General features: G+C 36.5%; 1 protein-coding gene across 10 annotated transcripts in view; it reads left to right on the top strand.

Annotated features, from left to right (window-relative positions):
* The window catches only part of CLASP2 (cytoplasmic linker associated protein 2), a 143,584-nt gene that overhangs the window by 60,582 nt on the left and 55,263 nt on the right, over positions 1-27,739 (top strand). For all 10 annotated transcript variants that reach the window (XM_083862094.1, XM_083862093.1, XM_083862095.1 and 7 more), the window contains 8 exons: positions 11,547-11,626; positions 17,014-17,106; positions 17,751-17,896; positions 19,376-19,511; positions 22,349-22,419; positions 23,904-23,963; positions 25,090-25,167; positions 25,741-25,908. In XM_083862094.1, coding sequence (XP_083718220.1) covers positions 11,547-11,626; positions 17,014-17,106; positions 17,751-17,896; positions 19,376-19,511; positions 22,349-22,419; positions 23,904-23,963; positions 25,090-25,167; positions 25,741-25,908 — 832 coding nt within the window. The remainder of the gene's footprint in view (positions 1-11,546; positions 11,627-17,013; positions 17,107-17,750; positions 17,897-19,375; positions 19,512-22,348; positions 22,420-23,903; positions 23,964-25,089; positions 25,168-25,740; positions 25,909-27,739) is intronic.

Below are 27,739 nucleotides of genomic sequence, written 5' to 3' on the forward strand. Positions count from 1 at the left end.
TGTAGAAATGGTGATTCTTCAAAAGAGCCATGTGGCCCTTGGAAGAAATACTTGCTGGTGAAATGTAATTGTGACAGAAGTTTCTGTTAACTTTTTGTATTTTTTTTATGAAAATGTCTGTGGGGCTGGAGCATTATAGTTAGTGTTATATGAAGTTCACCTTGTTTTAAATTTGCTGTTTGCAGCGTTTTCAGAAGGAAGATACTGTGTGGTGTTTTAGTCTCTAGTTCATTGGGGGTTTTTACATCTTTTGTACCTTGGTGGGCTGGCAATATTATGTATTGGTTATTGTTTTACACTGACAACATGGTTACACTTTTTGAAACAACATATCTGTAGATATCAAGTAACTGAAAAACCTGATTGAACCCGTTGAACAGTTTGGCAGTGGAAGTCTGTGAGAACTGTCGTAACCCCATACATGAAGGAACTGTAGGAGGCTGTTCCCAGCTTTAGGAAATTTTAAGTTAGGCTTTCATATCTGTCATTATACTTTTCTCCTCTTCTCAATTACAGACATACAGCTCTTTGTTGAAAAGTAATAAAATGGTGCTTATTTGCTTTTTTTTGGCTCGATTTCCTAGCAGAAGACATTTTGGAGCCTTTAGAGGCTTTAGTAGGAAAAAAATTCTATGAAAAAGCTCTGTATAAGACAAATGTCAGACTGAAAGATGGGTGGCATTTCAGCCAGTTGAAGTTAAACCTTATTAAAACTACATGCTGTAGTTAAGAAACATTTGTGTTAAAAGGGCTTCAGTAATTGTGGAACTGTAAATACACATTGTTAGTGAATAGACTTGAAACAAGATAGACTCGTGCTTACTGTATTGATTGCCTTCAGACTCAAGAGAGTTCTATGTTCACTTGTACAAAAACCAAAAAAGAGTTTATAATCATCAATGCCCGCAAGGGATTTTTTTTAATTTTGAATGCTGCAGAAAATGAGTTCATGAATGTTTCCTCTATTATTCTTGTTAGCCTTCATTAAGCGATTTCCGAAGTGCTGTATTTGTTGTGTAAAATAAACTAGGATTTTTTTGGGTTTCCTTGTTCTACCCTGCCCCTTTGTGTGACATAAAGCTGCTCTAAGGTAATACTAGTCAGCAAAGCACCCCTTGCATTCTGTGGCACTTATTTCCTTTTTGATTTCCAGGTGGTGGTGAAATTCAAGGATTTTTCTTCAACATGCCAGCTAAAAAGTCTTTTTGTCATTCTGAGCAGCCTTAGAGATTAGCCCTGGGTATCAGAGTCTGAATCAGAGAATTTGCTGCAGAATGCCTGTTTGCTTCCTTTTCCCCACAGTTAATGTCAATTAACTTCCATCCCAAGAGATCCCTTGCCTGTGGAATTGCTGGGTTGCAATCCTGGGGTCATGAACTGCAGCTATTTAAACCTAATCCCGAGTTCAGGGAGGTAGGAGGACTTTCAACTTTCCATGTCCTCTGAGAGTTACTGGATTTTGTTGTTTATTCCCCTGAATGGCACTTAAGGTTAGGGTTCCCTTCCATACTATCAGTGCTCTGTTCTCCTTGGACCATTATAAATGGTTGTGCAATCACTGTAGCTTCCATTCCTGTAGCAAATACCTTCCTTTGCATCTCTCTTCAGCAGTGCGATTGAAAAATCCACCTAAATAAGGAATCTGAATGAATCCAAACAAACATGATAAATTCTGAATATATATATATATGTATACACACCTGTACATATACCTTCAGAAAATATGTGTATGTGTCCATAACACTGTTCATCAGTCTCTCTGTTTTCTGTGTGTCACTCAAGTTATAGTTCATACTATCCTGTTTTTCACTTAGTTTCTAGAAGTTTCAGTTATGTTGTAAGATTCATTATGTTGATATAAGCGTGATATTTTATCAGTCAGTCTTTTCTCAAAAGGCTCATAGGAATTCAGCTTACAAATGGATAAAATAGGGAGAGAGTACCAGTGGAACACAAATGAAGAGGTCTGAAGATAAAAGCACACTGCAAGATGTAGCCTAGCCTGCTTGTGACATTTCTGCCTGGGGTTCTGGTCCCAGACAGTCATGGTTGTACCAGACAGTGATGAGAATAAGGAAGACAACCCAGCCCTTGTTTAGCTGCTGACACTGAGTACTGATTATTTCAAGCAATAGGAAGGGGAAGCAATTTGTTTTTATTTTCATGTGGGTTAATCTAGAAGGAAAAAGAGGAAGAAGGGAGGAGGAAGATGGACTAAAATCAGCTGACCCTGCCACTTGGAGTCCTTATGGACTGTGGCTGTGTTGAAAAGTAAGCAAAGACGACCATTCCAAAATATTCCTGCATTGCTGCTTTGTGGAGTAGCAGGTGTGATTCCTCTTTGTAGGGTGGTGTGTTGGTGTGTGGGAGGAGAGTCTTAAGAAACCTATTTCGTTTCTTTTGACAGTTGTATATGCTTTCAAATGGAGAAGCAGGGAATGGAAATGATTTTTGTAATATAAGTATTTGCACCTGTGTTGGAAATGGTTTTTTGGAACATAGAAATTAAATTTTCTTTAAAATATAAGAGAAAAAACAACGCATTAAAGTCAAGTTACTTTGACATTCTGTCTTGCCCTAGTGAACTTTTAGAAGTAAAAAGATAAAAATATATTAGTTAGAACATGTAAAAATGGTAATTGTGTAGTTTGTGGTGACAGGTAATGTGAATTGTTGTTAATAAAGTGTCTGTTTAAATTGTTCCTAAATGGAATACGCAAATGGACACTGACAACATTAATGAAAGTTCTGTTACTGAAACTATTAGATCACAGTATCTCAAATCATTCTGTTTTGACATCAGAATTACAGATGATACAAATCTATTGTTTGTGTTCCTGCTTGTTCTCAGTAATTTCTGTAATGTAAAATAATTAGTGCATTTTTCCCCATTCAAATGTAAAACTAGGATCAAATTACAGTAAAATGTCAGGTTATTAGGAAGTTATATTAAAAACTGAAAATAAGACTAATGCTATCATGTTCATAAAATCAGCGTAACTTCAAAACTCACCTGTTGAAACTGAACAAATGGCCAGGGTCATGAATGTATGTTCTTTTAATTATTTATGAAAACAGAGTGCCAAGAGAGAAGAGAAATACATGAGTGCTTTGAAAGATTACCGTGCGAGCATGAACATTGTGCATGAGTTGAAGGATGACTGCATGAGCTTCCAGTTGAGTAGAAACCAACATTAATCGATTTGAGATAAGCCTAAAAAGTCAGGCATCTGTGTTCCCACTGCTCGTGGAACTGCTTGTCTTCCTCCACATCCAGGCATTGCTCTTAACCTAATGTGTGCTGTCCAAACTTTGTACTAAGTATAACACTATTATTTTCCTTGTTTTGTAATTTTCTTATTTACTGTGAACTTGATAAATGTTTATTAATTTAATTGATCTCCACATCATGTCTGTGAAGAGCTAGTATTATTAATCTTTTATACCTGTGAAATTGTGTACAAAGGAATTGAGGCTAAACTTGTTGAAACTATACTTTCAGTGTTAAGAATCAGCTTCAGACATTACTGACTAAGTTTCTTGGAGCATGTAATATTCAATAATAATCCATAATTCCAAAGGAATTTATAATCTCAAGAGCAGCTTCAAATTTTACAGTGTGCATGCTGGTGCTGTCATCTTCAGTCCACCTAAGAATTATTTTGTGCTTCCTCTTGGTACAGGAGTCCTGTATTTGTACCTGATTAACATGTCACACCTCAAGGCTTGAGATGTGCTATCCTCATAGTTGAAAACCTGGCACCACTTTTTTCCTTGTAAGTGCAGCTCACTCCTAATTTCTGCTTGTCCCTACTCAGAGGGACATGCTCCTGTTCTCTCATGGGGTATGTAATTGTATGGAGAGATCTGCTTAGCATCTCAGCCCTCAGAGACAGCACACTCACTTGTTGGGTGGAAACTTCTGTTCATGAGCAATGTCTCTGGCATGTAGGAGGAATGTTTTAATGGAACAGGCATAGTACGGGTGGGCTCTCTTGGGAAGTTCTCTAATTATGTCTGCAAAATTTCTAATATAGGCAGATAAAGTAAGGAATACAAGGTATTGTAAAGGTGTTTTAAGATATTGTGCTGTTTTGTTCAGTTTGTGCTGCTTTTTCAGTTTGAATGACTTCCTGGGTGCCTCAGGGATGATGGCTTTTGGCATTGGAGGAAGTGGGGTGGACAAGTCAGTTCAGAGTGAATGTCAGTCGCTGGAGCTGAACATGACAGAGTACATCTGTCAGTTTCCTTAAAGTAGGCTTTCTAGTGAATGCTTTTTTACTCTGCTTAGTCACTTGAATTGTTTTCTAAGCTAGTTAAAAACAGGAAGGCTTTGCCAGTCCAGATGCTGGGGAGGAAGAAAAAAAAAAAAAAAGAGTTTATTTGGGTTTAGTATTGTATTCTGAAATGTATTTCAAAAACTCTGGTGGCTTGTGTTGAAACAACTGAACAGGTTTGCTGATACTAATTGGCTGCCTGAGTGTCTTTGTTAGTGGCAGTTCAGCTTCTGTCAGAGGCATTTTAGGCTAAGTTACTGAATCATGAACTGCAGTGGCCCATGAGACTGGTACAGGTTCCTTTTGCTGTTAATCTCACTCCCTTTTTTTCCTATATGCAGGTAATAACTACGATAAAACATGTGTTGAGCAACCCAGTAAGGTAATCTGCCAATGGACTTCTGTTTGTGAGGTTTCTCTGGTAGACAAGCTGTGTGCTTGCAAAAGTTTATAATAACAGAGAGGTTTTGGAGAATGGGGAGTTACTTGTTTGCAGATGCAGTTGCTATTTTGTCAGGAAATGGACACAAAGCAGCTGAAATTCAGTTGATAAAGTCTTTTATCTAAGGTAAGATCTCTGCAGTTCTTCATGGTTTGGTCTTCCCCGAAGTTTTATTGGCAGAGTTGTGGCAATTAGCAGCATGATCTGTTTCTTAACTTGTATAGCAAAGCCAGTAAGTGGTGCTAACAGTACAAGTTACTTAAACTAACATAATTTTATCTACGTTGGTCTAATTATAGTCATCCTTTAGGATTTACCAGTGTAACTTATCTGAAATGATGGTTCTTGTTTAAAAAAAAACAACCCTCTTGTCTAATTTTGATCAAAGTGGTTTTTACTTAACCAACTGCTGCTTCTTTGTCCGTCTCAAATATTTTCCTAACTTAAGAAGGCAAACTGAAAGCATCTGTACTAATTGACTCTCAATCACCCAATGATGAAAGAACACCTTCGTGCTTCACACAGATACTTGAGACTGAAGAATACTTATTTACTCGTTTTATAGGGGGTTTTTATTCAAGTTTGTCAGTTGAAGTTCACAGATCAGTTTTTCAAACATGGAAATAAGAACATGTAGAATGTTAGAATCTGTTAATACATCAAGGTCTCTATGCACAGTATATCAGATATCTTTAGATAACTCAGTAGTTTAAAACCTGAAGGGAATTTTCAAAACTCCTCAATCTCCAGCCAGTTTTCTGAACATTTGGTTCCTGTTTTACAGCAGCAGACTTAAAAAAAGTGCATATGAAAAGATTCTAGTCTATTCTAGACTATTTTAGTAATCTTATGATACCTGGGAAGATAAAGAGACTCCTTACTGAGCTGCTGAGATTGAAATCGGTCTGTACTGGAGGGCATTATCAGAGTCATTGTCTTAAAAGTCACCCTTCCCATCTCAGAGGTGGTAATTCAGATCATGAAGCACTGGATATTTCCTTCCCTGGCCCCCAACAGATACCACTTTAAAAGCAAATAATAAAGCCTGACCTGACCCAAGGATAAACAAGTAGATTTTGTGAAGACTGAGAGCTACAGAAAATTCAGGAAAAATCCCAGTTACAGAGACTGACAGGCAGCACAATGTGCATTCAAAGAAAGAATTAAATATGACCTTTGCAACATCTGCCCACTATGGGTGGGAACAGAATGTCGTTATTGTTATCACAAGTACCATGCTGAAGAAACAATTAGGTTTTGTGTCTTTGTCATTGGTAGGGTTGTTGTGATCTATTATTTATAGCTTGTGTGTGTGCATTAGCTTGTTTGTTTGTTTATTTTTGTTTGGTATCATCACTTCCCTTAGATCCACTCCACTCAGTGTCTTGTGAGAGAGGCTGTCCATTTCACCATGTAGCTTCTGCAGTTGTCCTTCCTTGAGTTCATTTTGTTTAAGTGTTGCTCTTTTCCCCTCAACCTGTACTTAGGCTTTCAGCAGCTGTACCTTTTTAAGCTGCCTGGGCTAATTGCCTTCTCTGTCTTCTCTAACTCATTTGTATCCTGAGTCAGACACTAGATTGTGTTGCCTTGGTGTTTGTATGGCCCCACAGTGAGGCAGACTAGGGAACTTGCTCAGTGAAACTAGTCTTCTTGGCCAGTTTATTTTATTCTCGGTTTTGCCCCTCCCTTTTGTGATTTAATGCTCAGCTGTACCAGGGCTAGAATGAGAGAGGTCAGTAGGAGTGAGTGGGAGTTGCCAGTTAACCTATTATATGAAAAGCTGAGTAAGTACTTGAGCTTATCCTGGCCATTTATCCCACGCAGAGCTGAAGCTGCTGTCTGTTCTTAATTTACAGCTGATTGTTTATTAGCCTACAAAGCCAAAAGGGTAACAGTAGGTTTTTCTTTCAGTCTACAATGACCTGCATCTTTTGCTTCAGTCTCTAATAGATAAGAAATGAAGCTTTTGAATTAGCTGATACAGAGCCATAAGATTTTGTTGTCTTTCAGGGAAAAAAAATGTAGTCCCCATCATTCTCTAGATATAAGTAAAATGTTCTGTAAAAGGTTTTTAAGTAAGTTATTGCCTGAGCAGTTAGGGATTTCTGAGGGATAAAAAATGCCTGAGAAACAGTAGCCCTTTCAGAGTTTACTAATGTTAAATTGTGATGTATATTGTGTATCATAAAATAGTTAAACTTTTTTTAGGGAAACATTTTGAGAATAGGATTTAGGAACAAAAAGCAAAACAAAGTTTTAGAGTATTTGTTACTCCTAAGTTTCTATACCATCTCTGAAATTCCCTGTTTTCACCGGGAAATTTTTGTCAAAAGACTAAAAAAAAAAAAAAAAAAAAAAAGAATTTAAGAATTTGACTAGTAAAGGCCTGCTACCAGATACAAATAGTGCAATATTTTTTTGTATTTTTAGGCCAACACTTGTGTACTTTATTTAGAAGTTAGGCATGCTTTGAATAAGCAGTTCTCTGTTTCAAAACAGAAATATGAGTCCAAAAATCACATTCAGCATCTTTATTTTCCCATTATAGTGTTGTCCCATTGTTTTGTCAACCCATGATGTACAGATTTGTATATAATACTGGGGAGAGCATCAAGGCAGTACAGCAAGCAAGCATTCCGAAGTTGTGATATCTTGGAAGTATTTCAAGTGTTTCAGTCTGAAGAGGGGAAGAACTCAACTGCAGGAATTAACTCCTGGGTGAAAAATTAATTTCACAAAAGCCTGGGTAATTCCCTTGCTTGCATACAGTACCCTTTCTGGTGTTGAGTTATTCTCAGTGTTCTCAGTGCTGAACTTAGCCTTATGACTGGAATACACCTTCTTCCAAAAAAAGACTCCTAGGGCTTGCAAAAGAGCTTAAAGAAACCCTTAAATTTAACTCATGAAAGTGTCCTCTCTGTTAGCAGTCTGCAGGAAGTGAGGGATTTTTTGTTTTGTTTTTTTTTTGGTTTCATTTCCAGACTCATTGAACTTCAGTTTAAACAACAAAACAAACCTGAAGACACACACACACAAAAAAAAAAAAAAAAAAAAGATAAACCTATAAAACCCTCCACAACTCCACTGTAAAACTGAGAGAGGCTTCAGCTGTCGTGATATGCTTCCATATCAAGTCTGTTTGCTATGTTTGCTATATTCTCACCAGCTTCCTGAAGTGGAACTGAGACTTCCAGGGCTCTCTGTGAGTCTTACTAGAAGGTTTGAAGAATAAGTAAAGGTTATAAATGAAAACTAACAAACAATGTAGATAAATGTCTTGTGTGTATTTTTCTTCCTCTCTATGATAGAATTTTTTCTTCTGTGTCTCAGCTGAAAAAAGCTCAGTTGGATTCAAGTCCAAAGACAGAGTAATGTAATTACCCAGTTGATGAGGCTCTGGATTTTAGCTGTGTGCTGAGCACTTAAAGATGTTAAAAATGCAGTGGGGTTAAAGCCCCCTAGAATTGTTTATAGTGCTCTTGCCTTTAGGAATGCAGTAGCTGAACTTGTCCGTATTTGGTCAAAGGACTGTATGTGCCGTGGGGAGCCTTGAACATGCACTTTTCAGTCGAAGGAATTAATACTAGAGAGAGATACAGGAAATTTGTAATCACAAGCTTGGTCTGAGAAGGTAAGCAATAACAGCAACAAAACAGCTTGTGCGTGTGCTCTGTCAGATGTATCAGTTTGGGGTCTGGAGGCAGCACTGTCTGAATTGAGAATGTACTAAAGCTCTGGTGTTGCTTTTGTGGAGGAGAGTTGAGCCTTACAAAAGCATGAGAGATCCTTTGAAGGCATCTGTGTGTGTGTATGACTGTGATGTATCTTGTTAGCACAGTAAAATACTTTCTCCTGAATTGGGAAATGGCAGGTGGAGTTCTGTCATTTTTTGATTGTCTCTACAGAAACAGTGACTTGGTAAACTTAATTGGTAAAAATACTCGCAGAGAGATTGGAAAGGGATGGGGAAAATTGAAACAGTATTTTTCTTCCTCAGGCAGTGTGGACTTCTGACTTTTATACAATATGAAGAGAAATTACTTAATACTTTGTTCTGGTATTCATATGTGATTATGCAGTTGAGGAAGAAGATCAGTGAAATAGAAGTGAAAGGTGGTTTACAGATAACTTTGAACCACGTAATACTTTTTTTTACCAGCCAACAAGGTAATAAAACAACTTTTGGAGAGTATTAATTTAAAAGAAAATTGGTTTGTAGATCTGAACTAGCTGCTGGAAGATGGAAAGTTCTCTGTGTCTAGACTATGCAAAATGGATTTTAAATAATAGTCTGTCCCTCGTATTTCTTTTTTCAAAATAAAAAATTCTTATTCCTTGGATAAAGGAGTTTCCCTTACTGCTCAGGATGCATTACTAGGTTATGTTTAGGTGCTAGAAATACTTGTCATGTAATGCATGCTATTTCCTAGTTTTAAAAGTGATATTTTAAGGGCAGACTGAAGATGACAGTATCTATTTACTTAGCAAAGGCAACTTCATCTCCTTTCAGTCTTTTTCTTTATGGTGTGCAGCAGTGAGCTAGAAATACTTTAAATCCAAACATTTTTCTGTATTTTTGTGTTCATGGCCTATATGTGTCAATTTGTAATGTTTCTGTAGTTTATTCCCTAGGAAAAAAAATTGGTAAGTAAAGGATGGTAATGCAAAGTACCTCTTTCCCCTGTGTTTACAGAGGTGCTTGTGAATTTATGTAACTGTATAATAATACAGAACTTTCATAACTGTACTTTTCTATTTAGTTTTCCAGAATAGGTATTGTATATTGACTCTGATTGTTTTGTTTCTATGAGACTTTCAATGTCTAAGTATTTGTGGGCAAACAAATGAGATTATGATCTGAGCATCTAAGTAGCTGTTTGTACCACCTACTTTACATGTGCTGCTGGGCCAAATTACTTCTTCAAGGTTTCTCTCCACAAAGTTCTTCTCTGAGAGAGAGAAAATTCTTCCTTTGAAGAGTTGTACAAGTTTGTGTGGCAGAAGGGTGTATTTTGGGTGTAAATGGATCTTTCCATCTTTGTTTTTTAGCTGGTCAAACACTCATGAACTTTATGGAAAGGTTTGTTCTCTCTACTCTCTGGAAGGAAAAGAAATGGGTGGTTATAATTTCTTCTCTTTCTTCTGGCTGCCACTGGTAATTATGACAGATGGTGTTGGAGAGACACAGGTTGAAATGTGTTGTGTGTCTTTACAGCATCCTTGAGCTAAGGCACTCAAAATCTATTAGATATTCATTCCTATATCATACCGCAGGTACTGTGTCCAGATTCTGTGGTTTTACACTAATGAGCCACAAAGGTATGTGAGAGATCTCGTTCTGCATAGCAATGTTGAGATCTAGTAAGTTTGCCACCAAATTTGTAGCAGTAGTGCACCCTCATGCTTCTAAACTGCACATGCATACAAACACAGCAGACATAATTTCCTTCACCATAATTAAGAGATCAGGAACTGTAAACCATCATTCTTAGAGTGCAGCCACTAAAAATTTGATCCATCAAGAATTCCTAGCTTTTTGTTCTGGTTGACCACTCAGCCTCTTAAATGCTGTTTCTTTATGGTTTTTATTTGTTCTGTATTTTGTAAAATACCCGTCTTCTTTGAGTGATGCCTCCATTTCAGTTGCATTCTGCCAGTTAAGGAGGACATTCTACCATCTGTCTTGTTGGCCTCACTCTGAAAGGAGTACTCATTTGCTTGTTCTTGAGTACTTATTTACTATGATAGATTGTTTTTCCTTGCAATAAGGGAATGTTCAACTGGACTGATTCTCTCCATGTGGCTAAGATATTTTGGCATATTACCATCCTGGTACAATTATTGAAGATATTTAAGGATTCTGCCAAGCTTCACCTTGTGCTTGGTGTTCTAGACTTGCAGCATAGCCTGCACTTCATGACCATGTTTTTTGATTTGATAGCAAACTTGGGCTCATTTCTTTTAGAAAGGGGGCTTTCTTGATAACCTGAGTTTTTTCAGGAAAGCAAAATCCAGACGTTGTTTTCAAATAGCTTTCTTGCTTAGAGTTGTTTTAGCTTCTACCCAAGACTTTAATGAAATCTGCAACATATACCAATGTGAAACCAGCAGGTGGTTGGTTACCTGTCAGTATTCCTCTGTGGTCCTTCTGCTGGGCATCTTTGGCTCTCATGTGAGAATAGCTCCTTTGTGAGTGGTCTGAAAACAAGATCACCAAAGTTCGGATTTTGTTGCAGAACAAATTCTCCTCACAGTGTCTTTTCTTTTGTTGTTGAAGTTCTTGTTACCCTAAGAGTAAGAAATGTATCTCACACTTCTTAGCTCCATGTGAGAATATTGGAAAGGACAAAAATCAACCCCCAAACTTTCCAGGCTGATTACTTAAGGGGCGCATATTGTAGGATGAAAATTTATCCTGAGGAATTCCATTTAATAATGAATAGCTCTTGCTCTGGTAAATAATTTGAAATTTGGAGCTTTATTGTAGAACATTCTTATTGTCAGGGTGCAGGTCTCAGAATTGGATGCTAGAGGATTGTTAGATGAAACATGTTTCCAATTTGACACACAAAAAAAATATTAATTAAATTTATTGAATTGGAAATTACTTGGAATTGTTCATTTTAGGTAAAAAAGGGTAATTTTTTTCATATGATAAGGTCAGAGTTTGAGGTATTATGATTGTACACACGATGTACAATTCTACACAAAAATTTTTGTAAGATGTATTAAATATTTGAAAGTAGGTATGGTGAAAGATGATTGTAAGAGATTTAAAACCTTGGTGTATGTTGCATCCTGTTTAACAATATTTTATGTTTATTTAGGTTCCTCTAAAGAAGGAGGAGCTGGAGCTGTGGATGAGGATGATTTTATTAAGGCATTTACAGATGTTCCTACTGTACAGGTAAGATGCTGTGTATATTCATGTTTGTATTGAGAAAAATTTTATTTGCAAATACGTGTTAACCTGCTTTTAAAATTTATGTAGTTTACAGTATTCTATGCAAACATCGTTACTTTTCCCTCTTGCTGACCTTTGAGTCTCCATGGAAAGTTCTTTATATTTTTCTAGCAGTTACCAAAAGTGCCACCATTTTTTTACTGTCCTACTAATAATTACCATGTTGTGTTTTGGCTAAAATGCTTTCCTGCTTTTCTCAGACTTTTTCAGGAAGCTAGTGAAAATAATTGGATGTTTTAATAAGAAAAAGATTAACATAACATTTGGAAAGCTTAGAGCTGCAATTTCAAGGCATAATCAAATAATAATAATGCAGGCAAATAATTTAAAAAGCAAGAATTGTATTTTCAAATTTGCCTGAATTGTAATGATGTGTGTCTGGTGTATATGTCCTTATTCTAGCAATACTTTAAGACATTACATTTAGTGCCTTATTTTCATACTAATGAACTTGTTGGATTCTGAGTTCTTAATTAAAAGATCAGATTTTAATTCTTTTAGTGTGGGAATTGCATGTATTTGATACTTTCACATAGTTGAGTCATTTAATGTGTGTTTAGCTTATATGGACTGCTTTGAATAAGTTTTCCTTGAGCAGCTGAGGTGTGGAACACAACCAAAAACTCCGTAAGCCGTAGTTCCCAGATGACAGAAGACTTTTGTAAGACTCCCTTTTCTTGATATGTACTTTTGTTCTATTTTTATTTTCTAAGCATAGTTATTTGTTAGATCTGCTTCTGCAGGCAGCAATACTGTCTGCTTTCATGAGAGAGCACTCAATCTCCATGATCCCTGTCACATCAAGGAAGTCTTTGTCTAACTCTGTAAGAGCTTTATGTATCTTTTCCTCTTCAGAGTGTGTTAAGAATTCTTTGGAGGACGAAAACATGCAGCTCTTAATATTGTTTATCCCTGTTATGTTGAACAGAGCCATATTCCACAGAACAGAGAATGTGATGCTTGTGGTTCAGTGCCTTAGTGTTTGCAGTCCCAAGCAGAGTTTTCTAATTGCTCAGGCTGGTTGGTAACACTGCAGGAGCAAAAGTGGGGTGACCACTTATCATGCAACAGTCACTATTTGGTTATAAATGAATTAATGTCTTTACTGAACTGTTGGTCCATGACATGTTATGGAGAGACACATATTGAAATGTTATTTTCAATCTGACTGTTATTTTCTGTCTGACTGTTGGGTGGCCTAGGAAGGTAGGTTGTTCTCTAAACTGCAAAAGGTAGAGGAGAAAGAAATGTGTCTTTACTAATATCCCTCAAATTGAGGTGAGGAGGCAGGAGAGAAATGCTTAACTGGCTCCATAATTACCTATGTTTCATGTATGAGCATGAAATTAAAAAAAATAAAAATTAGTGTCCTTAAAAATAATTACTTCCTGTCCAACTTCATGCTTCTGGCTGTGGACAATCTCTGATTTTTCAGGAAAAAAAAAACAAACAACAACAACAACAACCCAAAAAAACACCAAGCAGATTTCACATTCTCTGACCATGTTAATTACTAATGAGGTGGGAAATTTCTCTGTTAGACTTGAGCAGAAAAAATGTTTGTGACCTGTAGTTTACCAAATTATCCTAAAAGCAAAGGACAGCATGAGGAGAGAGAGTTAGTTATTTGGACATTACTGGGCTCATTCCTGTGTCTCTTCTGTTCTCATTAAATTTATGGGTTTGAGTAGTGGCTTCAATGAAAATAAGAAAGGAAACTATATGGAAAACCTGATTCAATTCTGGATCAAGATTAAGTGCATCTGAATTAATCAAATAAATTGAGGTTACTTCCAGTGTGGATATGTTTTAAATCTCCATTGGTAGATCTGACTTTGCAGTAAGCTGTTCATATGACTGCTCATCTTTTTTTAGGAATGTCATATTGTTCACTTGTACCCAGTTTTTAATCCTCATATTGAAAACACTTTCCACCTGTATAGTTATTATTCTTACTTGTGTTTGAGCTTTTAATTTTTCTGTCTTTGATGTTGTAGTTGCTTTTAATGAGGTGTGTGTATGTTGCCCTCTAATGGATAGCAGCAGTTTATGAAGATTTTCAGATGTAGTCTGATGGATCTGTGTGCTGAAAAGTACTGTAATGACAGGATTGTGCCTTCATATTCAACATTACAACTATCCTGTTTTTACAACTTAAGCCTTTGCTGAAGCAGAAGAAAATTCTGTGTTCGGGTTATTAGGAGTAACTCCCATTAATAGATAAAATTTGTTTGAAAACAAGTTCAGTTCTTTTTATGAAGTCTGATGTGGGAACTTGTGAGGAAAAAATGCATTATGTCATTGGCTGAACATGTAATTTCATCTTGGCCTCCTAAAAGTATAATTAAGTGAGGGCAGGGAGAAAAGAAATTATTAAAATATTGCCTTCTATTCCTGTGAAATTAAAGTAGGTGTGTGCAACCTTGAAAATACAGGATTTTTCAGGGGAATCATAGATTTCTCTTCTTGACAAAATGTAATTATATTATTTATTAAATTCTACACTACAATGCCAATTTGAGTATTCCTCAGTCCAGTTGTGTTTGTGCCAGGTAATTAAAGAAATTTTTTTTTTTTTTTTTTTTTTTTTTTTTTTTTTTTTCCTAGAAATGCTAATGGGGTGGACATTAACCCATTGGACAGGTTGCTTCTGGTGCCCAGCATGTTTTAGTCTTGCAGCAGTAATTATACTGTACAACATGGTCTTTCCATAGCACAGAGACTGACAACAAAAAAGTCCTGTTTTCAGAATTTGCTTAATGAAACAGCTTGCAAAAGGTTTTTGTACCTTGACCAGGACTTCAGAGTGAGATTTGAGTGTGCATTGAACTGTCCTCAGTTAAATGCCACCAAAAGGCATCATCCTGTTCCCTTCTTGTTGCATTTCGCTTCTTTATGATAAGTTTACAGAGAAATCTTGAGTTTCCTGAGAATTTTTGCATCTCCTCTTGTAGGATGAGCTTTTTGTATATTAAAGCTCTCAACTGAGCAGGAGACAGATCAAGGTGGGTTATGGTAAAGGGAGATCCTGAGGAAGCTGAATCATGTAATGAATTCTGATGTCATGAAGTGTCACTGAAGCTGCATCTAGAGTTAATCAGTGACTAGTCCCTCATGCTTTCAAAGAAAAATAAGAATTTTCTTTCATAATGGAAATTACTTTGATTAAAAAGCTTACTGAGACACATGTAATACTTTGTTTTTTTAAAAGAGTATAGTACTTACAGATTTAGTGTTATTATAAGCTGGGGCTGTGTAACAACTATTAATAGACTACCAGTATACACAAATATATTAAATGGTTATGCAAAACTTGTGTTTGATTTTTTTGAGGGGGCAGTGGAGTTGAAAGTCTATTACACTTGGACCCAATTTTTTTCATTAAGTCATTTGTTCATTTTAAGTTAGTTATGTACCAGATGCTTAGTGACTTCCAATGAAGGAAACAGTAATAATGAGGAATGGCTTTCTGGTTTTTGGAACAGCAAAGCTGCTTCCATGGTGGATCCTGGAAGAGCTCACAGAGCTCCCTGGCAATAAAAATCTCGGTTTTGTTCATAATGTATATTCAGAAATTCTTTTCCACCTTTTAGTGAAGCTGGTCTAGGTGTACTAATTCATCTGTTTCTGAAAAGGTTCCTACCCTGTTTATTCTGGAAACACTGTATTCTGTTTTAGAGCTCTGAAGTCTTTCACCTCCTCCATATTCCAGCATGAAATATGCACGCCTCCATAACCATGACGTGTTAAAGTGTTGAAAAAAGAGTAGATGTCAGTAGAGTTAAGATTCCATATCTTCTGTAAGCTAAATTAATTTGATATGTTCAGGAAACTGGAAAACTAAATTGTATTGGAAATAACCCTTACAGTAATTTGAAGATGCCTGAGAAATTAAGATATTTTAAAGAAAATAATCATTCAGCTTAACTGCAGAACAGAAGAAAGGCATTGCATCTTTTAACAGTAAGATCAAAGATGCATGCATATATACATGCTAGAGCAGTGTGTTTAAGAGACAGAGTTCTTAAGCAATTCATGCAAAGGTGTCCTAACCACTGGGCCTTGTTTCCCCCTTCTGCTCTTGCACATAGAAAAGTTAAGTCTTGTTCTTAAATAATGAGTGAGCATCAGGCCTGCCATTTAGGTGCTGCATGTGTTGTTTTGCTGGTGTCCAGCTTTCACTGTAGAAAGCTGTGAGTTCCCTTGAAATCTTGGCCCATATCTGCCAGTCCTGTGTCTTGAAAGTGTCTCAGGTGGTGCCAAGTTCTTGTGTATGGGCCAGTGAGTTTTGCCCAATGTGCTTATGTAAAAAAACTTCTGATCCAAAAAATTGGAAATGTTTAGCTGAAAATACTTCTTGAAGAAAAAAACCCAAACCTTGGCCAAAGTAAGTTTCTGCTTAGTATTTTGTTTTGTAGTCTCTTCAACTTGTTCTCAGGCTGGAGGGAAAAATATTTGTATTTTGTTTATGCAGTGGAAGCAGAAAAAAGCATTCTTTGACTTATGTCTAGGAAAATAGAAGGGAAATCAGTTAATTTGACAGTAATATTTTTCTTTGAGTAGTTTTTTTATTCCTTTTTTCTTTAAAAATCTATTCTTATACATGTACAGTTCAGTAAAAACATTAATTCATTTATAACCAAACAATGACTCTTGCATGATAAGATTGTTCACATTTCGGTATTGGTGGTCTTACTGTGTAGTGAGAATTCTGACTAGAGGTGGCTCCTTATATTTATTTGCTGACGGTATAAGTTAATGAATGATAATCTTAAAGAAGCAATACATAAGAAGCTATGGAAGCCTTTTAATTTAATTTTTCAGATAAATTTTAATTTTAGTGTTCTCACAGCCCAGTTAGTTCCTCAGAGAGTCCCAACTCAAAAGAGCTGTGATGAGTTTAAATGTTGGTTGAGTTTTATTATAAGAGTGAGTAGGAAAATGAAACTTGATTTTCAGTAGTATTGCAGCAGAATATCTAAAACCTCTACTCCTATTGAATTATTTATTTTTTTAAGTGGTGGTAATGAAATTGTAGATAGAATTAGTTCATCACAAAGATGAAGGGTAAAATCTTTGTGATGAGCTAGAAGGAAAGGAAAATGTTACTTCTCAACCTTTTGTTTTAATGAATATTGGTTACTGAGTGATATTCTTAGAGATTGGTCTTAAAATTCCCTTTTATATCTCTTACACAGATCTCTGGAACTCTGGGGGTAAGATTTGTGGGATTAGAATTGCATTTTCACTCTTCTCAAGCTACTTTTCATCACATTACCTGGGATATTAACAACATAAAGTTCCTGATTTTTTTTTTTTTAATACTTCAGATCTGTTCTAGTCGAGAACTTGAAGAAACGTTGAACAAAATCAGGGAAATTCTCTCAGATGACAAACACGATTGGGATCAGCGAACTAATGCGGTAAACTTTTAATCTGGTTTCAGGCTTGGGTGGGTGCATTTCATAAAGCACAGACAGCCAGATATTTTAAATTTTTTTTTTCCCTAAAGTCATTACACTCCACATAATGGAAGAAATTTAAATTTTAATTTTTACACCTTGAATTTCTGTATACCAAGTAAGTTTGAGTATTTTTTAAAATCTAGAATGCATTTTTGCTGACATTTAAGATGAAGCTTTACTAAAAGCCATCATGTATGTTTAAGTTTCGCATTTATGCAAAATTACATATTCTACAGGTTAACTGCTGGCATTAGTACTTCTTGTGCAGCTATGAAAAATTCAACTTAGAGGGTTAAAATGTTTGGGTGTATGTACTGTTTTTATTTTTTAATCTGGTTTATGGCATCTTAATGTTTATAAACAGGTATGTGAACAGAATTATGTGTTTGTGGATTTGTATTCTGGATTCTGAGATTTTTTTTTTAGCTCTGGAGCTTAATATAAGTTTTTTATAGTTTTTTAAATTACTCCCATATATTTTGAAAATTTTGCTTTAAAGATATGCCTGCATTTATTTTTGCGTAGTGAAGCTGTTCCTGGTTTTTTTTTATTTTGAGATGCCTATTGACAGTGTCCTAAGCCAAACACATTAATTCTTTTAGCTGAAGAAGGTTCGGTCCTTGCTGGTTGCTGGAGCTGCCCAGTACGATGGGTTTTTCCAGCACTTACGGCTGTTGGATGGGGCTTTCAAGCTGTCAGCCAAGGATCTCAGATCCCAGGTGGTTAGAGAAGCCTGCATTACTGTAGCGTAAGTACAGGCCCTGTGCCTCTGTGTGCCTTGCTGGATGTTAATGTGGGGTTGGCTTGGAGATGCTTTATCAGTGTTCCAGGAGAGATTGTCTTCTTGGACTGCTGTATGCTCTGTCTGATAGAGTCAAGTCAGGATCAGAAGCTGCAGAGGAAAAGAAATGCTTAAAGGAATTTGTTCTCTTAGGGGATACACGTAGTTGATACTCCTGTAACAGACTGTGTGTGGATAACCAGTTACCATCATTGCAAAGTCATCATTAGTGCGGGTTAATACAAACTGCTGTGAATAATATTGGGGACTTATCTTAGCATCACTTCTGCTTGGGTGATTGCACTGCTTGTAAAGCGCTGTAGTGGTTTGACTATGGAGCATTTTGGTGAGGTAATACCTCTCATGGAACCATGGAATGGGTTTGGATTGGAAGGGATGTTAAGGCCATCTAGTTCCAATCCCCCTGGCAGTGCAAGGAACCTTGCACAGGACCAGGTTGCTCAAAGCCCCATCCAGCCTAGTCTTGAACACTTCCAGGGTTGTCTGTCTGGGCAAGAAACAGATGACCGTGATAATTTTAGAAGCTGTGGCTAAACTGAAATGAAATCTTCACTGTTATCATGTCGTGGACCCCTTTAAATTCAAGGGCAGAGGGGAAAACCAGAGTACTCTTTCCCATTTCTATGTTTTCCATGACTTTTTTATTCTCTGGAAAGACATTAGTGTAACCACTGATTTGCAGTGGCCATCACTGAACACCACAGGAGCACCACAGAGTTCACCCTTGCTATACTGTGGTCTCCTGTCTGAACAGACAGAGGGGAAATGTTGAAACATACAATTGCCCTTTCCAAGGAAGTCGTGACTTTGAGAAAATCATAGTAACCTTTCCTAACATGAAGCTAGGAACAGTGTAAAAGTACTCTGCAGATGTTCTCATCCAGGCCTAACAACCTGGAATTTCCCTTGATCACTAAAACTTTGATATATTTGAACTGTCATTTGCTGCAGGCTACAAATTCTTTTTATATAGTCTTTCTGCATGAAAGAAGCATTTGTTGTCACCAGTGGACAGTTAAATCACTGTGTGTGGCATGTGTTTTTATATTTGTTAAAACTGAAAATGTAACCTTTAACAGACCAGGGAGTCAAATTTTATGATTGGTTGATTGTGGTCAAGTTTAGTAGTTTTGCCTGTCTTCAAAAGGAAAAAAACCCTCAATAACTTATTTAAAATTTTGGATTTATACATCTTGTAGTGTGTTTAAAATCAGAAATGATACTTTATGTGGACGTGAATATTTAGGATTTCCAACTGTAGTATTTGTTTTTCATTATGAAATAAAGTTATTCATGTTTGGCTTCTTAGCATGCCTGGGAATCGTGAAATTGAGAGTCTGTTGTTTGGAAAGATGAATCTTTAAAATCCACAGTGAACTTTGTTATTTTAGGACTAAGAAATTAATTTATGTTTTCCTTAAACAGCCACCTTTCAACTGTTCTGGGAAACAAGTTTGACCATGGCGCCGAAGCAATTGTGCCTACTCTTTTTAACCTGGTTCCCAACAGCGCCAAAGTGATGGCAACCTCTGGGTGTGCAGCCATCAGGTTCATTATTCGGGTAGGTGTTCCTTTCTCACTTTGCCTGCTAGGAATTTTCAGGTAGTGGCTCTTGGCAGAGGTAACAACTATACTGAAATACAGGTTTTTCAATCATTCTTTAACAGAGGAGTAATGTTTCTCATGGGTGGAATAATACTTATTGTATCATTGAAACCAATTGTCAGCATTGTCATAGTAAAGATGGAAGAATAGATATGAAAAAAAGTCTGTTTTCATGGTTTTGGAGGATTTTTAATGTGTTAATTGGATGTGTTAATTGAATGTAATGTGTTAATTTAAAAAAGGCCAAGTGCATTTCAAAGGATAGCTGCTTTTAACCGTGTTCTTGGAAAAGACAAAGTTAAGCTAGTAGCTAAGAAACTAGTGAGAACTTGAATAGTGCCAACAACAAAATAAAGGTATTTCTTTCTACATATACACTCCACCCAAAAAAGATTTGGAACCGTGGAATTAATGATAAAAATATTGAAGAGTTGGTGCATACCTGGATCAATTCAGAAAGCACAAGTTCATGAAAGAAAAATCCAATAGACTCGATTTTTTTTAATTCAAGAACTTTCTAAATTGAATCCTTAAAGCTATAGCATATGGAATAGAGAAGTGCTCTGTCTTATCTGTTTTCTACTGAATGTTCTTTGAGCATCTTCTACTGACTGGTGTCTCAGACAAGCTACTTAGAGTTTTGGGACTTGTTCTGATATTTTTGTGTTTCACATGAAGCAGGAGATTGCCTGTAGTTTCTGCATTAGAAGTTGTGGGGTACTTAATGCCAAACATTTACTGCAGTTTACTATGATCTCATCAGTGCTTTTAATTTTGTAAATTGTTGGAAAACCTAAGGGGTTTCATCAGTTACACCTTTTGTTCAGTATAGTCTTTAGCACGGTTTGGAATGTGTACTTGCTCTGTCTGTGCCTCTGAGAATGTGCTCTGAGACCTCTGCATGCATTTGCATCAGCACTTGGGCTAAGACAAAATCCCTTGGCATTTTTTCACCAGACTCTTACACTGCACTGTGAGGTGCCACAGACTTGAGAGTGAGGGAAGGAATACATCTTACACAGGATAATTAAAGTTGTAAGAGAACAGTACAATTTACAATAGTTTAAGACAAGCTCAGGCATGAAGAAACTATAAACATTCACCAGTTACATTAAATTGGCTTTATTGGTTCAGTTCATTTGAAGACAAGCTTACACTTCAGCTATAATTGCCCTGATTTTGTTTAAAATTCTGTTCTTCTTAGCTGTGACTTAACATAGTGGATTTGAAGCTGAAAAACAAGAAAATCCTATCCACAGTGTTCCAATATTCAACCAATAAATGGCATATGTGAGGTGTTTTGGCAGAAAATTTGTGCCTCTTTGTGCCTTCATTGGGTTTCATATTTCTTCTTCAGGAAGTTCTTACACTGCAGTCTCATTTCTCTTGACTCTTAGTACATCATGAAGCCAATTAAAAAAAAAGTGGGGGGAAGCCAATGAGCAAAAGGGAATCATGGAGGGATGGCAGAAGTCTTTTTCAGAAGGAGGTGGGATTCAGGTTTGTCTACTGATTTTCAAAGTGTTCTGCGAGGAAGCACATATCATTACATCCTCAAAGGAGTAGCAGATGAAATGTGACATCTTAAAAACTGAATGAAAGCCAGCCTAAGGCTTGATTTCTTTGCAAAATACTTTCTAGAAATTACAACATCAGTAGCTCCAAAGACTCGGAATGTACAGGTTTCTCCATCTGTAAAAATCTTTATTTTTACCCCTGATTTGCCCATTGTCCCTTTCTGGAAGTCACATGAATCTTTAGAATATGCAACCTATGCAAAACACAAACAAACCCCCTAAAACCGTGTTTAAAAGTATATCAGGGCAAACAAATGTAACTGTTAGGCTCTTCCAGAATTTCTGATTAATTCCTTCCTAATTCTAAAATTGGCAGTACTCTGTGACCTGATGATTATCTCTGCTTTTTTTGTGATTTGTGTGTTTATATCCTGCAGCTGTGATACATGAGAGAGTAAGAATTCTTTAGTACCGTTCTTCTTAAGATCCTGGATTTTTTTTTAATTAACCTACCGTTTCACACTGTATTGGGGCCTGTTTACTGTAGGTATTTAATCAAGAAAGGACTAAAGAAATTAACTGAAAATAGATTTGTTGAACCACATTACTCTTACTTGGAATTAAAATGGTAATGCTTTGTGTCTACAAGTAGTTAAGAAAAGCTGAAGTAAGGCAGCTTTAATTCTGAGTTCTGTAATGCATTTAGATTTAATGCAGTTTATTACATCAGGTGTTTCCATATGAATTATATATATAAGCTTGCTTATATACCAAGGCTTTTATTACTTTATTGACATATTTTGCATTAAAGGAAATTTGGTCCTTGTGGCACTAATCAAACTGATCCTTGTAAGAATACTCATATTTTCATATTGATTCACTTTTTGTTCCATAACCCTGACTTTTAAGACATCTATGTCTACTATTTTTTCTTTTCCTGTGGCAAAACTAAAATAGCATCAGCTTTCAACTCCTTTGAGAGGACAGCTACATTTGAACTTCCTATATTGCTTTTGACAGCGAAGTATTGCATGTTATGATGTGATTGTTGATGGTGCTGGAAATGATTTTTGCTTGACCTTTTGGAAGAAAATAGCTTTAATCAATAGACATGCTAACAGCAGTCTTTCATTTAATAGTATTCCATGATTTCATTTTGATAAGCATTTTAAATTATTGCAGTTTTTATTATGTTGTCAATTCTCTTTGAATTAATTAGTACAGTACAAATTCGGGAATGCTTTTCTCATTAACTGCTTTGTCTTTCTTTTGTCAGCATACTCATGTGCCACGACTCATACCTTTAATTACAAGCAACTGTACCTCAAAATCAGTTGCAGTTAGAAGGTGAGTGCATTATAAACTAAAATGATTAAAGCTATTGCATTTTAAAATATGATTATCATGTGGTTAAAATTAACCAATTAGAAGATTTATGGCCATAAACTCTGAACACACAAAACTGTTACCCAGTAAACTGCAAACTACAAAAATTAATTTCAGCCTTTGACACAGTGACAGCTACCTTAGGACACAGAGCATTTATGTGTTGTGTTCAACAGTTCAGCTACATCTCTAGCATGTTGCTTTCTCTGATAACATGATGCTTGAACACTTTGATTGGCTCTTGAGAAAATTAATTATTTTTTGACAGAGTGTAGTTTTCTGCACTGAATCACACAAAAGCAGGTAATGCTGTTCCTGGACCGACACTAGTCCTGAAAGTGATGTCACTGTATGTATGCAGGAAGCAACTTGAGCATCTGATGAGTCTAAGCTGTTTTTGCATCCAAAGCAACTGTTACCTCAACCCAGATTGTACTGGCCTGCCACAACTTCTGGTTTCACTGCAAAACAATTCACAGGCCTTCAGTGCCTCCACATGCTGTGGCTTTACTGAGGAACATTACACTGTAGGTGGCTTTGGTACTGGAGTTCACAATCCAGGGAGTATCAGTGAAGGCGTTGTCTCCATACTGCTTTCATTCTTTTGGAAAGACAGCAAAATACTGGATTGGTTGTGGCAGTGAAAAGCATTTCAGGTTTTCTTGCCATGCCTTGCTCGTGTCCAAAGGATTTGGGCGGAATAAAATCCAAATTTGTCCCTCTAGAGCAGGTAAAAAATGCTGAATAACCAGAAAAAGTGATAGTTTCCAGCTGTCAACTTCACGACATGTTGGAAAATTATCTACACTTCCCTAATCTGTGTCAGTTTGATTTTCATCAGAATCTAGCTTCAGACATAGTTTAAAAGTATGTCTTTTGCTAATGGTAGTTTGCTAAATTGTCAGGATTCCCAGATTAATAATGAATACAGTTACATAACTTCATTAATACAGTGCCAGAAAATCTCTTGCTTTCTATATGCAGAGCCCTCTGCTAGTGGTCTCATATTTCCCTTTATGCTATATACTCAGAAGTGACAGATGGAAGGATGGAAATAGTCTTTGGGACAGAAGTTGTTTTTAATACTTGTTTTTTATATTAGGATTTTATACCCTATACAAATTTTTAAACTTCATTAATTTATGTCTGTTATTTTGGGACTAATACAGTTAACATAGGGTATATGTAACAACATGATTTGAACAACACGTAGTTAATTGAACCACATACATTACTTTGAAGTTTAAAATTAGTTAGCCTGCATGTTTGCTTAACATATAGAATATTTTAACTTTCCAATAAGGTGACCAATGCCCTTTTTTGACAGGTAAATGCACTATTATTTCATTTATTTCCCTCAGGGGAAAAGAGTAAAGCTAGTGTTTATTCCACAAACACTTCAGAGAAATGAGTATTTAATTATGACTTTTGTTCTGTGTTTTTAGACGCTCCTTTGAATTTTTAGACCTGTTACTACAAGAGTGGCAAACACATTCACTGGAAAGGTATGGGTCAGTATACTTTTTCCCCTAAAATAAACTGCTAATGTAATTTAAGACAGAAATATTGTCGTTGAATCCTTTAATTGGATTATGTTGTTCAGTGTTGGCCAGGCTTTCTGGCATAGACAGCCTTTCTAGCACAGCAGGTCATGTGGTTCATTCAGGTGCCAGGGGGAAGGAGAGCTGTATGTTTCAGCCTTGCCTTCCTGTGGCCTCCTCTCCTTACCCTCTGCTCCCCTATCCTGCGTGTGAGCAATGCATACACAGGTAAGCATCTGTCTTTTCTCCTGGAAGGAGGACATTTGTGTGTTTGCTATGAAAGAGGGTAGATGGGCTTATTAGGCTGGAGGACTTGTTGTGGTAATGAGTAAGGGCACACTGTGGCTTCTCCAGAGAGATGGGAAAATAGTACATGCATCAGTTCTGCAGGATGATCACTGTAAACACAGAGCAAGAGCAAAGAGACTGAAGGACATCCAGAAAAGGCTCTGAAGAATTCATCCAGCTTCACAGTCACATTTCTTTCCCCTAGGTGCTCCTGAGAAAGGGACTAAGGGGGAAATCACTTCATTTATGCCAAAGTGTCTAAAAAAACCAAAAAACCCACCACCTCTCCCCTACTCCCCAAATAACAAACCTCTCACTCAAAACTTACCTTGAATTAAAACGTGTTTGTCTTCACAAGTTTGTGTTCTGATGGGTGCTTTGCTTTTCGTTGAACATGTATTCAGGTTTAGAACTTGTATGCCAAAAGCTTTCAGAGCTGAAAGAAGACTTGCACTCTAAATTGTTCCCCTTTTCTTGCTATTAATATAACAGTGGAAATAGTTTTTCATTTTAGGAAGGCAAGTATCTTGAAAAAGATATTTTTATATAACTTTTTAAGTGTGATAGATGGACGTATGTCAGAAAAGTAGATTAAAATCCTTTTAGACTGAAGGAGTAAGCTGACCTAAACCTTTACAGAAGATACAGTTATGTCATCAGTGCTTAAGTGTTTGTTTACTGCATATTTTGGAAAGAACTAGCATTGCAGCTGGTTTTTACTTGGTGAAATGTTAATTGAAGTGTAAAGCTACTGCTTAGAATTTGGAGTAGCAAAATGGCATGAAGAATGTCTTTCTTCTAGGCATGCAGCTGTCTTGGTTGAAACAATCAAGAAGGGCATTCATGATGCTGATGCAGAAGCAAGAGTGGAGGCAAGAAAGTGAGTTGTGATTAATTTTGCTCTGAAAAATTGCATGTGCTAAATGAGTGATAGAAGGCTCTAATCCAAGGTGAGCTGCTATCCATGGCTGAAGTGGAGGACATGTTTGTTTGAAAACCGATGTTTCTGTCCTGAATTACTACCTAGTTTCTTTTGCAAAAGATGTTCTCAAAGCCTGAGTCAGTCAATACAGTTGTGCAGCATTTGATGATTCCACTGAAAGAAGTTAGAAAGATTGATATTGCTGCATAATCATTCTCTTCCCATTAATTAAGTCTTTAAACAACTGCAGTACTTTGACTAGTGAGAAGGCCAGAAAACAATTCCTTTTGCTTCCCCACACAACTGGTAAGTGAATGTGAGACATTCAGAGGATAGAGTTAAGTTATTTTGAAAATACTAATTCAGTCAGTGTAGCTGGTTTCTTCCATGACTTGATGAGCACTGTTGTATGCTTTACATACTCTCAGTTCCTTTCACTCCCATCGGTGGTTCATTCTGTAATCTGTACTTCCTGACTCCACCCTTTAAAGAAAATACTGAGTATTTACGTGTGGTTATTCTTTCTTGCAGGGCTTATCTGGGTCTTAGAAATCACTTTCCTAGTGAAGCTGAGACTCTATACAATTCTCTGGAGCCACCCTATCAAAGAAGCCTTCAGACCTACTTGAAGAATTCTGGCAGTATAGCATCTCTCCCTCAGTCAGACAGGTCATCCTCTAGCTCACAGGAGAGCCTCAAGTAAGGGTCACTTAACTATTTCTGAGCCAAGAAACAAATGCAGTTTCTCAAAAGCAAATTATCCAGATTCCTGTTGAATACAGAAAAGCTGCAGTTTTATTTTTTGACTTCCAATTTTTTTAATAAAAATTTCTTTTTTAGTGTTTTGCTATATGACAGTGGTACCCTGGCAAGGTGGAAAGTACAAGCAGTCTTAAACTGGATTTTGGCACACTGTATTCATGCATTCATTCCTTAACAGCTGCTTTAAACACCAGAGTATCTTCAAGGTTCATATTGATGTCCGGCATTCTGATGTGCTGAACAGATCTAGGAAAGCTATAATGGTGTTATTCCTTTTTCATCTCTTTCCACTGGCAAGCATGAAAAAGGAGCATCAACAATGAGATTCATTCAGAGTGGAGATTGGTTTGGGTTTTTTTTCCCCTGCCTTCACAGTACTGAATATGTATTAGCAGTATTTCGCAGCTCTGCCGGTTACTACAGGGTGGGTCTGTGCTGCAGTCAATGATGTATTAAAATGCATAGAAAATCTTGACCTGAATAAATTAAAGCTTTCTTAGGTACCAATAGCAAAAGAAATCTATTGGCTTTTTTAGCAGAAAAGTGAAGTAGTAGTATGTGGTGATTTTTGCCTTTAAGTGCTAGAAAACTTCCTCCAAAGTATTTCAGTCCTTTAATATTTCAGATCTTCATTACCAAAAGCAGAGAGCTTGTCTGCTCACTTTTGACTTGAAAGCAAAGACTGCTTCTTGCACTTCTTGCATATTAGAAGTTCCTTTTTTTTTTTTTCCCCCAAAGGCCTTAAATCCCAGAGGTTTACCACATCTTTCCTAGGATACTTGTAATTATAAAAAATCGTTAAAAAAATAATTGTCTCTGATGCAAGCAATTGCCAGCACTTCATTTTCCACAAATGTTTATTCAAAGATTAAATGTTCCTGTTTAAGTTAATCTGTGCTCCCATCTGAAAATAAAAGTGCTGTTAATGAGTTGCTGGTAATATACTGTTAAAAACTAAATTACAGGGAAATTAGAATCTTAAAATACTCTTAAATCTTCAAATGTTGCTTCTATTGCAAGATGTGTAAGTGCTACAGTACTGAAAGTTCATAAGAAATGAATTGAAGAGGTGATGGCACTGGAAATTCATGAAATTTTAATTGATTTATTACTAACTTTGGATTCAGATGGATTGTTTTTACTCTGTTACCCAAAATTTTATTTCTGGCTTTTAGTATAGATGCTGAATTCCCCCTGTATAAACTAAATTAGGAAATATGGGTATGATTTTCCTTAAAAGTCTGCTCCTCTGTAACTTTTAACCATCTGAACTTACGTTTCATACAGATCATTAATCCAAAATTGTTTTAGGGAAGATGGAGGAATGAGAGAAGTGTGGTGACTTTTGCTCACCTGTATGAAACTGCTTTACATAAAATGTCAATTGCAGTAGATCGTGGCAGTTGTCTGAGACTTCTGTTTGGAGCAAATTGTAAAGTCAGGATGGACACAGGAGCTCTGCCTCAGCATGCTCACCTTACTTGAAGTGAAGTACCTTCAAAACACTAGTTAGTCATGTCAGAAAAGCAGATCTATTTAGAATAAGTTGCAAACACGCATTCTTCTGTGAGGATTTAGGTAATGATGCTGAACTGTGTATTACTGCTGAGCTCCTGAGCTAGTAACTGGAGTAAATACACTGTATGAGGCATCTCTTTTCTCTTTTAGGTTTAAAATTAGAGGAATTATTTTTACTAAAGCTGAGACACTGACTTGGTTTGTAATTTGACTGTTGATGAAATACTCAACTATTTTATCAAATACAAAC

The sequence above is a fragment of the Zosterops lateralis genome (assembly GCF_965231275.1).
Source record: "Zosterops lateralis genome assembly, chromosome: 1".
NCBI classification, from domain to species: Eukaryota; Metazoa; Chordata; class Aves; order Passeriformes; family Zosteropidae; genus Zosterops; species Zosterops lateralis.